Source organism: Periplaneta americana, chromosome 13 (assembly GCF_040183065.1).
Source record: "Periplaneta americana isolate PAMFEO1 chromosome 13, P.americana_PAMFEO1_priV1, whole genome shotgun sequence".
Taxonomy (NCBI): Eukaryota; Metazoa; Arthropoda; class Insecta; order Blattodea; family Blattidae; genus Periplaneta; species Periplaneta americana.
Genome location: NC_091129.1, coordinates 63,207,151 through 63,221,782, shown reverse-complemented (window position 1 = coordinate 63,221,782; position 14,632 = coordinate 63,207,151). Strand labels below are relative to the sequence as shown.

General features: G+C 33.1%; 1 protein-coding gene across 2 annotated transcripts in view; it reads right to left on the bottom strand.

Moving 5' to 3' along the window:
• The window catches only part of LOC138712005 (histone H3.v1-like), a 107,222-nt gene that overhangs the window by 8,779 nt on the left and 83,811 nt on the right, over positions 1–14,632 (bottom strand). For both annotated transcript variants that reach the window (XM_069843373.1, XM_069843374.1), the window contains 2 exons: positions 6,992–7,171; positions 3,190–3,276 (listed from right to left, as the gene is read on the bottom strand). In XM_069843373.1, the coding sequence (XP_069699474.1) occupies positions 3,190–3,276; positions 6,992–7,171 (267 nt within the window). The remainder of the gene's footprint in view (positions 1–3,189; positions 3,277–6,991; positions 7,172–14,632) is intronic.

Here is a 14,632-nt window from a genome sequence, read left to right as displayed (position 1 = left end):
AGAATGAGAAGAAATGTTCTCAGAATTTTACTTGAAAATTGTCGAAGCTAAGTACAAGCAAAGTAATAAATAGTAGGGTTGCGGAAGTATGACTTTCAGTTTGCAAAGTACCTAGACCGAGATACCAGACTTTATCAAAGGCTTGCTGGATATCAAAATATGCAGCAGAGCAATATTTTTTTGTTTCTATGGTATGTTCAATTTTATTTACGACTCTATGAATTTGTTCTATTGTAGAGTGTTCTTTTCGGAAACCGAACTGATGGTCAGGTATAATGTTGCTGTCAGTAATAATAAATTGGCCACAATCTCTTAAAATTTTTTTTTTTCCAAGTAATTTAGATAGTATTGGTAACAAACTAATTGGATATTAAGTCACTTCATTTGGTGGTTTCCCTGGTTTTGGAATCAAGATAATTTGAGAAACTTTTCACTGTGCTGGATAATAATAAGTTCTAAGAATGTTATTAGAGCTGTAATAAACACTATTGCTTTTCTGGGGAGTTCCAAAAGAATTTTAGTAGTTATCAAGTCGTAGCCAGGGCATTTCTTTGGATATAGTTTTCTTTCTATTGCTTTCTTGACATCGTTTGAAGAAGAACTCGGAATTGGTAAATACATCTGAAGTGGGACACTGAGAAATTTATAAATTTCATCATCATTACAATTTACTGTAGATGCTGGATTTGGAATGAAAATTTTTGCTACCGGTACACGACTTGCAAAAAATTCAGCTTTTTTTAAGTCATTTCTCGCTCAATCACCATTGCTTTTTGTGACTGGTGATATCATCTCTGAGGACGTTTTAGTTTCTTAGTTATTTTCCACAAGAAATAATCATCTCTATTTGTGGTACTAAGATTTACAAGATAATTGTTAAAAGTTTCATTCAATGATGGATATAACATCGAAACTAGTCAATCAGGTAAAATAACATCATAATTTAAATATTAACATAGACAACTTGTTTTTTATTTAATTTAAATAACTTAATAGTTCATAAGTAATTAAAACTTGTAAGATTAACAACTCCTTTTCTTCACTGTGTTAACTTATGAAACTTAATATGGTACTTTACCTTAGTAATTTATTGGGAAGCAAGAAGCAAAATGGGTTAAATGATCCCAAATTGCGGCCATTAGAGAACAACAACAACTTTACCTTAGTAACTAATTTGAGCGTGATTTGTCACCAATTTCAAACAAGTCACTAAGGTAAAGCATCATATTGAGTTTTGTAAGTTAACACAACGAAGCATAAAAGTCGTTAATTTAATAAGTTTTAATTATCATTAGATATATATGAATGTTGAAAGTGTGAATCAAGAATGAATAAAATGTCATACTACAACCATAATTAATTACAATCACCATCCAACAACACAATAATTACTGTCTACAATTTTGTTTGTTATAAAAACAACTTTCCTGAGTTAATGTGAATGTAGTTTATATAACAAATTTATTAAATCTTAAGTGATAAAAGTATTAAAAATGTGTAACCAAGATGTATATTCAAGACAAGTTATATAACACACAAATAATGTCACAATCATAAATAAATTTAGTAATATGGAAAATTTTTAATAGATCATGAAAGAAAATTCATAAGCAAGAAAAATAAAACCACTTTTTGCTAAATATCTGTTGTTTCTACTGTGTTTGAAGATTGTTATTGTACCCTTTCTCTCATTTCTTCCATTTGATATTCAAAAAACTCATTTTGCTTCACAGCTGAAGAATGCGAAGGGTTAACAGAATTAATATCCAATTCAACTCTACAATTCAGTGTCAGAAGCATTCTCCAGTGAAATTTTGGTGCAGCCTCGGCAAAGAATATCCAACATTATCAAAGGAAGTTTTTAAGGTGCTGCTTCCTTTCATGCCTATCTGTGTGAAAACTGATTTTCTGCTTATATGTACACCAAAACCAAACATCGAAGCAGATTGAATGCAGAAGTAGATATGAGATTATAGCTTTCAAACATAAAAGCTGATATTGAAGTATCTGTACTTTAAATGCTTAAAAGCAAACACAATCTTCCCATTGATATATTGCAAGTAGATGTTTCTGGAAAAACTTTTATAAGAATTGCATAAAATGTAAGTTGTAATTTTTCCTTCATAACTTCCATTAAAACATGAAACTTGTGATTTCAATAAAATTGATAGACACTGCCCAAGCCAAATATTATATTGCTTCGTATGTGTATTATGAGCACAACGTATTCATCATCACTCACTATCTTGTTTGTGGAATACTTTATCCAGTGACCTCAGAGACTGCCGGAATTTAACAGCATTCAAAAACAAACTTAGTAAGCATTTTCTTACTGAGTAGAGTACAATGCAGTAAACAGAATATCTTAACTTTACTGTAAAAGTTTCGAAACGTTACTCTTCCATTCCTCTTGAAATTTGTACAATCAATTACTTCTTTTAGATGTTTAGTTATTTCTTTTAATTATTAAATATATTAGGCAATTAATAATATCAGTATATTATACCTTTTTTGTACCTATTGTGATTTTATTTTTTTACTTTTATTTTTTTTCCTCCCCTCTTTTTGCAGTTATGTTTTTTTTTTATATTTGTATTTGTTCTTTTATCTCTTTTTCTTATTTATTTGTTTTTATGTATTTTTGCTTCTGGTGGTGTGGAAGAAAAAGTCTGATGGCCTTAATTTCAGATTGAATAAATTAACTAAATAAATGAAGAAATAGATAAAATAAAATAAAATAAGTAGACAAATAAATAAATAAATAAATAAATAAATAAATAAATAAATAAATAAATAAGATATTTAATTACACGTTTCCCAATGTAATAATAATAATAATAATAATAATAATAATAATAATAATAATAATAATAATAATAATAATAATAATAGTGCATTACTCGGTTCCACGTTTGAACTTGAGAACAGAAAGGGTTCTGTATGTGAAAATGTTTGAGAAATACTGACATAAATCTGGAACATGTACTATCAACTTTACTACCTTCCCAGAGAGAGTCATGTTCTAAATTTTTATTACCATTTTAATCCAACATTCTCGGCTCGAACCTAGAAAACTCAAATTCAATGGATAGCACTGTAACTGCTAGGCTGCAGGGGACGAATCTCTTTAAGACTTGAGGAAAAGGAAAAATATTAAACTGAAGGTTAGTTTTTAATGTAAATCCTCACCTTCCTATCAAGGTCTATTCGCATTGGTTGGTCTCGACTAGTTCCTGGTATGGGAGGCACTTGACGAGATGTTGATGGGACTGGAAACTGTAACAAGAATGAGAAATTTAAAATTCTGAAACATGCGATAAGACTAAAGTATATCAATTAAAAATCAATAACAATTTAACTTCTGACTTTGATGCTATTAGTTATTGAAAGTAAATGAATACAATGTAAATTTCGAATACTACTTTTCGTAATATCTGGTTTACTACGTAAGATGCGAATGCCTGGACCAGATCTCTCATGGCACTTCTATCATAATCGCCTAATGTAGCTGCAAGAGACCAGCCTTTTTCTGCCTAAGTTGTACGAAAACTAAGCAGTAATTTAAATACTAAGTTTAACTTCAATAATAATAACAATAATAATAATAATAATAATAATTAATCTTCCTCAACTATGTGAGGTTGCCAAAGACAAAGAATGTTAACAGTAATATTTAAATGCTTCTCAACAAGCCTGGCATGTGGTCAAAACGTTATTAAACACTCTTTGAATTTATAGTATTATCAAAATTACAAGTTGAATATTTTTTTCTAATTCTTCGAGTGTGTGTGGAGATTGTTTGCATACACTTTGTCTTTTAACATTTCCCAAAGATAAAAATCACACGGATTTATCTGGAGAACGATAAGACAAATCAATTCTGTCATTAAAACACCTCGCAATTCCCCTATATGATTGGCTGTATGTAAAGTTGCCTTGTCCTACATGAAATAACCATGGGTCTTTTCTTCAGATGTTAATTCTCAGAAAAAGGGAGCACGTGTCTTTTAAAAGTTATTGTTTTGTGAAAAAAAATTGTACCAATAACAATTAATCTTGCACTGAGAGCACATTGCGCTCCTGCTTTCACATCATGAAGAGGCTCTGATGTAACTGACGCAGATTTTCAGAACTCCTATATCTTTGTTCTGTGTGTTCACATGACCAGATAAGTGCAGCAAGCTTCATCAGAAAAAGAAAGCATTTCAGGATTAATTTCCCCATCAGGCACAGATTGCAATATCGAAGTCATGCAACACTGCCAACACTATCCCAATTTGTCAGTCTTTGCCCTTACTTATTTAGTTATGACTATTAAGGAACCCGGAGGTTCAGTGCCGCCCACACATAAGCCCGCAATCGTTCATATCCTGAGCAATATTAATCCAGTCTCTACCATCATATCCCACCTCCCTCAAATCCATTTTAATATTATCCTCCCATCTACGTTTCGACCTCCCCGAAGGTATTTGTCCCTCTGGCCTCCCAACTAACACTCTATATGCATTTCTGGATTCGCCCATATGTGCTACATGCTCTGTCCATCTCAAAGTCTGGATTTAATGTTCCTAATTATGTTAGGTGAAGACTATAATACTTGCAGTTCTGCATTGTGTAACTTTCTCCATTCTCCTGTAACTTCATCCCTCTTAGCACCAACTATTTTCCTAAGCACCTTATTCTCAAATACCCTTAAGTTCCTCTCTCAAAGTGAGAGTCCAAGTTTCATAACCATAAAAGAAAACCGGTAATATAACTTTCAAAAATTCTAACTTTCAGCTTTTTTTTTTTAGAGCAGACTGAATGACAAAAGCTTCTCAACCGAATAATAACAGGTATTTCTCATACTTATTCTAAGTGATTGATTAAAATGAAATTATTCTAAGTTTAATTTCCTCCCGAGTATCATTTATATTTGTTGCTCCAAGATATTTGAATTTTTCCACCTCTTCAAAGGATAAATTTCCAACTTTTATATTTCCATTTCGTACAATGTTCTGGTCACGAGACATAATCATATACTTTGTCTTTTCGGGATTTACTTCCAAACCTATCTCTTTACTTGCTTCAAGTAAAATTCCCTTGTTTTCTCCAAATAGTTTGTGGACTTTCTCCTAACATATTCATGTCATCCGCTTAATTCCAAACCCTCTCTGTTATCCTGGACTTTCCTAATGACACATTCTAGAGCGAAGTTAAAAAGTAATGGTGATAGTGCATCTCCTTGCTTTAGCCTGCAGCGAATTGTGAAAGCATCAGACAAAAACTGGCCTATACAGACTCTGCTGTACGTTTCACTGAGAGACATTTTAATTAATCGAACTAGTTTCTTGGGAATACCAAATTCAGTCTTTGCCCTACAGTTACTTTATACAGTCTTAATTTCAGTTTGAATACTCTGACTGATATGCACATCTATTATCAGGCAGCTACCTTATTTGACGATATGTGTCAGAGGAAGAACAATTGTTTGTATGGATCTGAAGTCTGACTAGTGTAATATGTAGCTAGTGGGCGATGTATGCAATGGAGAGAAAAGGAACTGGCCACCCTACCCATTATCTCCTCGCCTAGTTGCCTCATAAGTGGTGCCTTCTTGGTATCACTTGTGGGGTTCAGACTATCTTCGGAGAGTTGATTAAACAACAACAATATAGCTTTGTGAACAGATATTACTAACACATTGATTTGAAGTGTTAAACAAGGCAGCGATTTTCTCGGACTTCTTTCCAATGCAGCCCCTACATTTCGGCTAATTTTTCCTTTGCAGTCCTTATCTCGCCTAATTTTTCCTTCGTTAGAATAGTCGGTTTTTTGTTTTTCTTCCTGTCTAACACGGACTCAGTTTGAACTTTTCTAGTAATCTGTATATCGTAAATTTATTAGGAACATGGGATTCCAAGGAATTCCAGTATAAAATTGTCATTCTAGATATGACTGTGTTCTGAGAAAGTTTAATATGATGGACACACATTGCACTTTACAGTAAACGAAACTGAACTGGACTGAATAAGATACATCATGAAACCATACATTCTTACAATTGACATGGCTTGCATCACAGTACAGGCATTTTTATATATAATTTAACACTAGTAAGTTTGCCACTTAATCAATCATTTATATTTAAGTGTTAGAAGTAGTGTACGCAAGATTCAAGATGAAAACAGAGTGAGACTGGCAATTGCGGTATTGTGCTCCGAGTTTTATCACAGACCAGCAGTCGTTATGTTGTAAACCTAGTATTTTACATAGTAACAGACAAATAATTTAATATTAACTTCCTTATAATCTGTTACATATACCCCAACTAATGCATACTGAAATGTTGTTGTTGTTTTCTAATGCCAGGCATTTGACAATAAAGTCATTTGACCTCTTGCACTCCAATATTTTTCAAAGATATTATCATGACCAGCCACTGAAGCACAGATTTTGAGGTGTTCCGAATCCATTTCTTGGTTTGAGTTGCACAATGGACAGTTAGGAGACTGATATATTCCAATTCTCTGCAGGTGTTTGGCCAAACAATCATGGCCTGTTGCCAATCTAAATGCAGCTACAGACGATTTTCGTGGTAAATCGGGAATTAACTGTGGATTTTGATGCAGAGAGTTCAATTTTTTCCCTTGGGATTATGTTATCAAAGCATACTGAAATAAATGAGCTATCTACCACTTTAATTTGTGAGCTTGTGGCTTTTACCAGTCATGCGATTCTTTCTGAAGACACTTTTAGTTCAAAGCATAGTTTAAAAGATGAAAATAATGTACAGTACGAAATTTTTAAAACACATGCCTTTCACAGTATTATTTAGAACCTTTCTTACATAAGAGAAAAGTAACATTAAAGACAAAATAAATTAAATATCTTTTCAATTAGGTAGGAATTTTACGCTATTTTCGTTGTAATGGCTTCACACAATTACCATTAAAAAGATAATTGAAAAAAAAGTGAAGATTTTCTAACTCTTAAAACTACAAACACTCACCTCGGGTTCTACTTCGCCTTCTCTGGGACCACTAACTGGAACACCACTTAAAATATCGGCTTGTGGCTGTGTGGTAGGGTATGGATACACGGGCTGCACAGGGGACAATTCTGACTTGAAGGGAAAATCACGTTGTTGAAACGATGGTGGAGGCACAGTGCCAGGTCTTGGAACTCGTATCTAGAACACATGATGACATGAAAATGTTTGCAAGGAATACGAAGCAATATGTTCATTAGTTTCTAGGCAATGGTAATAAAACCAGTATGTTGGCTATCTTAAAATATTATTTTGACCTGCTGTACTTGCAACATGCAACACTTTCATAACGTTTAAAATATAAGCATAGTTGCACATTTTTATTCCAACTCATTTTTCAAATTAGAATATTTAATTATATTAACTTTTTAAACATGTATCTTTTGTATGAAAGCCGCTAATTGGAAATCGAATTGGCTGAAGGAGCTGGAACAAGAAATAAACAGGTTAGGTCTAAATTGGCTATGGAGAGAACTAGGGTCTATAAACACGAAAACTATTGGAAGAATAGTAAAAGAGAGGGCAAATGAAATTTCGAGACAAGATATTTTTAGTAATATTAAAGACCTAGGTTCACTACAATACTATAGGGAGGTTAAGCAGTTTTGGGAACAGGAAGAATATGTAGACTAAATTCAAGGGAAGAGAGAACAGGAATGGCATGGTGGAGATTAGGTATCTGGAGGCTCAAGAATAAGAGAGGGAACGTAGAGAAGGATAAATGTCCTTTGTGTGGACTAGCGGAAGACGCAATGCATATTGTGCTAAAGTGTCAGGCAACGAATGATTTGAGACATAGTTGGGTAGACAAAAAATTTCTACAAATAAACGCTATAGTAGCTTATAAAAAAATGAATGGTCAGCTAAACGCCAGCAATCTACATAAATTAGGAAAATTTCTTTTTAGAGTTAAAATTAGATGGGAAGAGAAAGTCAAAGCTCCAACGGAGATGGAATTATAAATGTTGAGTAGTCACACGATAAGAAACTACGAAGAGTAGTCAATGAAGTTAACAGAATAATTCTTAAGAGATTGAGCATAAAAAATGAAAAAGCTAAGGTAGGAGTTGTAAATACAAGAGCTATACTTATTATTAGTTGTGTATTATTACTATTATTATTATTATTATTATTATTATTATTATTATTATTATTATTATTATTATTGTAAACAGAGGATACTTATAGGTTCAATATGTATTAGTTTTTGTTATATTTTTATTGAGAGTGATGGCGGATTAAGAACTGGAATACCGTGGAATACATCTAATCCGCCATGATGTGAACACAGATTAAACAAACAAACAAACAAACAAACAAACAAACAAACAAACAAACAAACAAATAAATAAAAAATAAATAAATAAATAAATATTAACTTTTTATAATATAATATACAGAAAAAATGCATACAAAATTTTCTTTTGATCTTGCACATTCAGAATATCGTAATTAATATCAATTTTTGAAATACACAAACAGCACGTAACATTATTACTATAATAAGACAAAGTAATATACGAAGGTCATTGGGAAATAATTTGAGTAGGAACAACTATTTCAATAAATAACAAGTTCTAAGCAGGGGCGTATTTTGCGGGCTACCGGTGGTAGCCCAAGGAAATTACAAAAGAAAGAGTTTATAATATAACATAATGTAATAATTTTGTATTATTAGTTTTACCATAGTAATTAAAATTAAAGTAATTTTTAGATATATTTTGTGTAATAATAGGGTCAGCGGTAGCCCAAACCCTTTAACCAGTATACGCCCCTGGTTCTAAGGTTGCTAAATAAGCTTTGACTTAATACATATTTACATTATTATAGTTTAGAGAAGCGATAGAGACAGACGGCATTATTCTCTTTTGCACTATCCGAACCTCAAAGTGTTTTCGAAGTGTTACACACAAAACAACTTTCACTTTTGACACTATTCAAATAGGCATAGCACAACAAGAATAACCAGAACTACACGTAATGTCTGCAAACAACTGACTATGGAGCAAAGCATGAATCCAACCTGTCAAATAAGCAGGGCGACTTTAGAGGCAGTGTCATCGTGCCATGGCACTACCAGAACACAAGAGATGAAAGGAGAATTCATATTTTCCGCGCAAAACCAGAGAGAAACAAGTTGGGTTTAAACTTGCAAACTCTACCACAAACATTAACGTTAGCGCCAACCACTTTGTAACCAGAGTTTACAGCGTGAATCTGTACCAGGCACTACATCCCATAAGATATATAGTGGGATGTGCGCGCAATGTTCACCTTCTCCCGTCCATTTCAGCATCTAAAACTTGCCAGGCATAGTTTGCCTCTCTCTTTTTGAAATGCTTGGGCAACTGTATATAATCTAATTTACTATCTCAATCCCTTATCCCTTTGTCGGAATAATTTCTAGAGAGAAGGCTGCAAAAATAAGGTAACCCTTCTGGTTTCTTAAAATACTTTGCTTCAGAATGCTTTTATTTCAGTATATTTCTACTAACTGTAGTCTGAAACTGTGAACCTGTGAAGTGTTATCGTGTTGTGTAATGTTGTGAAGAAATTAATTTGGTTATCACTTTATTAAAATCTCCGCTTTCAACATTAACATATTATGAAAACTAACTTCGTATTAAATAATTGACTTACACACGGCATTTAAATATTCACCAAAAACAGCAAAGTGCTAAAGCTAACAGATCTGGGAAATTCAACTTGGATATATATAAAAAAAAAAAACTGGTTGTGTGGATATGGAGAATGCGTTCTTCTGTTTCCCATGTGTTCTGTTCCGAGATTAATATAACTAGTCAAAAGTGGGTGTTACAGATTTAGTGCATGTAGGCCTAAGGGATAAAATAAAAACATAAAAAATCAAAGGTTCATATGAATAACACGTCTTCAATTTGTATATACTGGTTAAAGCAAATATTGAAATTCAGTTAAACTTAAATTACACACTTAAACACAATGAGCAAGTTGAGAAAAACAGAGATGTCCTAAATTTAACAATAAATTCTATAAAATTTCATGCGACAGTAGATTTAGCATTAAGAGAGCACGATTAAACTGAGGACTCAGAATATAGGGGTGTGTTTCGTGAATTAGTTCACTTCAGTTCTGAGTTAGATAAAGATTTAAAAACATGAGTATTTAACCAAGTCAACAGCATTTAAGGGTACTATGTTTCTATCATTGTTGACCACAGAACTGATGTTTTACTCTATCTATCTATTAAACAAGTCCGCATTTTTTCTCTCATCTGTCTGGACTTTGTATACAGTTGTATACATTTTGGAGTTATTATTATTATTATTATTATTATTATTATTATTATTAATAATATTATTACTACTGGAGTCATAATAATAATAATAATAATAATAATAATAATAATAATAATAGTAAATGGTAATAACAGTAATAACAATAATAACATTAATAACAATAATAATAATAATAATAATAATAATAATAATAATAATAATAATATTATTATTATTATTATTATTATTATTATTATTATTATTATTATTACTACTATTATTATTATTGCTGTTACAGGTACTGTTTATTCCTTATCTTTGGGGTGTACTATAAGCAGTAACATGAGCCGCTGCCAAGAAGCCAAAAGAAAAATAGCAATGGCAAAGGAAGCTTTTAATAGAAAAAGGTATATCTTCTGCAGACCTCTGGAGAAAGAACTAAGGAAGACAACTATGAAGTGCTTTGTGTGGAGTGTAGAATTGCAGGGGGCAGAAACATGGACATTACAACAAAGTGAAGAGAAGCGAATAGAAGCATTTGAAATGTGGATATGGAGAAGGATGGAGCATGTGAAATGGAGAGACAGAGTAAGAAACGAAGCTGTGTTGGAAAGAGTGGGTGAAGAAAGAATGATGCTGAAATTGATCAGAAAGAGAAAAAAAATTGGCTGGGTCACTGGTTGAGAAGAAACTGGCGACTGAAGGATTCACTGGAAGGAATGGTAAATGGGAGAAGAGTTCAGAGCAGAACAAGATCAGATGATAGACGACATGAAGATATATGGATCATATGTGGAGACAAAGAGGAAGGCAGAAAACAGGAAATACTAGAGAATGCTGGGTTTGCAGTGAAAGACCTGCCCTTGGGCAGAACACTATGTATGAATGAATGAATGAATGAATGAATTCCTTATCTCTGGCACTAGACATTAAATGTTTATGAGCTGCCACTGCAAATAAAACTATGTTCTTGATATTTTGGTGATGGTAACACGTTAAATAAAAAGTGTCTTAAAAAGGAATCGCTTCTTTGGTCTAAGGTTAACAGCACATTTTGTGAAATAATGCTCAATCTCTCAGTCTTAAAAATGTATGGACAATCATTACGAAGCCGAAAGTGACAGAATATTAAAATCAGCAGTTGACAGCGTGGTTTTGGAAAGAACTATAAAACATCATACAATATTTATCTTAGATCTGCAATATTAGCGAAAAGACACTGCCACATATCGTATCTTTGTAATTCAAAGGGAATACTGCTAATGAAATGGTTTACATGCAATGAAGCAACAGAGATTAAAGCAAATAATAAAAAAAAAAAAAAAAATGAGGACAAATGGAAAAGAAGTTCTGCTAGTGAGAATTATGTTTGTACTCCATAAAATATCCAAAGAGTGAGATTGGCAGTGCAACGAAGTCAATCAAGATCTGCAGTGCGACATGCTGCAGCCTTGCGCATATCTGACAGGACAGTTCGTCAAATATTGCACAAGGATCTAAAATTTCATCCCTACAAGATTGAAGTTGCTCAGCAGTTGAAACCACAAGATCGGGGCTCTCGACTTCATTTTGCAATAGAATTTGGTGCCATTCTTCAAGAAAATGATAATGTGTTGAACAATTTACGTCAGACGATACACATTTTCACTTAAATGGCTTCATCAACAAGCAAAATTTCCGATACTGGAGTCACACAAATCCTATGGCACTGCATGAATGGCCATTACATTGTGAAAAGGTGACCGTATGGTGTGCTGTTACTGCTGCAGTCATAATTGGTCCTATTTTTTGGAAGATGGAAACGAGAGAGCTGTTACGATGAATGGTGAATGGTATCGACAGATGTTACAGACATTTAGAGGAGCACTAAACAGGGATGACATGTGGTTTCAACAAGATGCCAGAGACACACTGCGATTCTTGAGAAATTTCTTCCCAGGATGCATAATTTCTCGGTTTGGAGATATCAATTGGCCGGCTTGATCCCCAGATCTAACAGCTCCTGATTTCTTTTTGTGGGGACACCTCAAAGCAAGTGTGTTTCAAACCAGACTACACTCTATCCAGGATTGAAAAATAGGTTTATTGCAAAGTGTCATGAACAATTTTCGTGTAAGATTACAACAGGTCATAAGATACCAAGGGGATCACTTGAAATGTGTAATGTTTAAAAAATGAAGACATTCCAATAAATTGCATTATTCAAGCTACATACTGTTATTTTTTAACTTTTAAACCTTATAGTCCCTTTACAAAAGCATGTTGAAACTCGTCAAAACCAAATGCCGGACCCTGTATACTAAAACTAATAGTAAAATACGTAGTTGAAGCGAATATGTGTATATGGTTAATAAATGTGAGAGATTATAACTACAGTAGAACCTCTATTATCCGTGGCAATGAAGGGGTGGAGTGAATGGTTAATCGAAAAAATCGGATAATCCATACCATGAAAAGTTTTCATAAACTAAGTACATAATATTTTCGTAATTTCCTCCATGGTCTTTTCTTTTAATACGCTAGGTAGTGAATCAGAAGTTCACTAATTTAAGTCTGTTTTTTTTTTACAATTCATGTTTGATTCTTTGATAAGTCAGTTATTAAAACATTATTTATTGTAGGGGCCTACTTAAGTCTGGTTTTCAACGACGGGTTTTTAATGGCCAAGGAAACTCCTTATGACGACAGTCTGCGGAAAGATAGTAACAGTAGATTTACAAATTTTATACAGTTTATGTTTTGTTTTTCATCAGCATAAATCGCGCACAATTGTAATTCCTATCTCGTATTGTGATGTGAGATGAACCACATTTTCTCTTTTCCCAAACAACTCAATTACTTGCACTTTTTTCCGTAGTACAACATGTTTTCTTTTGACACTTGTAGAAGACATTTTGCATAGAAGTTAAACTTTACGGCCACTCGAACAGTAGGCCATAATGCATAAGAGTAAAGGTTTGTAAAAAACACTCTGCAGAAAAAATTCGTACTAATATAATGTACAGTACTTGATATTTTTTTCTGTGAGAGAGAAAGACAGTCAGATAATCCACCAATCGGTTAATAGGGTGACAGATAATCGGGGTTTTACTGTATGTGCCAATCCAGACAGCCACAGTACAGGAAACATGGGTCAAACTGTACTTCATACAAGATACACTAAGGATTTTAAAATGAAACAAGAAGCAATGGTAGAAGGTGAATTGCATTTTTTTATTGCTAATGAAATATACACTACAAGTTAAACGATACAATAATCCCTTTTTCTTCCTGTGTTAAAAACCTTGGAGTGTACTTTGACACGCATTTAAACTGGAATTATCAAGTAACCCATATTATCAAAAAAGTGCTTTCCATACTACATTCCTTAAACAACATTCGAAAATTCCTCCCGCCATCACTCAAGAAAATACTAGTGGAAACACTAGTAATGCCCCACTTCGATTATTGTGATTCTCTACTGATCGACCTCAATGTCAACCAGTCGCAAAGATTACGTGTTCATAATTCTTGTGTTCGCTTCGTCTGCGATGTCCGTCACGCTGACCACATTACCCCATCCTTCCAAACTCTAAATTGGCTACGGCTTAATGAACGTAGAAATTTTCGTTCTCTTGTTCTCCTTTTCCAAGTCCTTCACACCTCTACACCTACCTACCTTGCCTCCCGTTTCAGTTACCTGTCATCATATCATAACCTCTTCACACGCACGCAAAATAGCCTCATACTAGCCATACCAACACATAAGATATCATCGTATTCATCATCATACACAATCTCGCTTTTGCGCTTGTGGAATAACCTACTCAGTGACATCAGAGACTGTCGGAATTTAGTAGCGTTCAAAAGCAAACTTATTAAGCATTTTCTTACTGCGTAGAGTAGGTTTAATTTTTACTTAGTTAATAAAAAAAAACTTTTCTCTCTTCTTAATTTTTACAATGAACTGTCTATTTTTTATTAGTCTGTTAATCTTTTAGTACTTTGATTTTTATTGTATTTGTAAATTCAATATTAATTGTAATTATAATTGTAATTGTAGTCTTAATATTGTAGTTGTAATCCCCTGGTAGAGGGGAAGAGAAGGCCTGATGGCCTTATCTCTACCAGGTTGAATAAATAAATAAATAATAAATAAAATAAATACATGACTCTTCGAAGGACGGATCTACTTTTGTCTCCACGTTAAAAGAGAAAAAAAGTATTGTACTAGTTGTGGTTAATGTCAACTCTCAAAAAATAGAATAACATTTTAGCATTTTTTTTAACCTGAATGCGAAGATATATCCAACTTATGAAACGTCATGTATTCTATATTTCAACAGCAATATAAGATATCCAATAT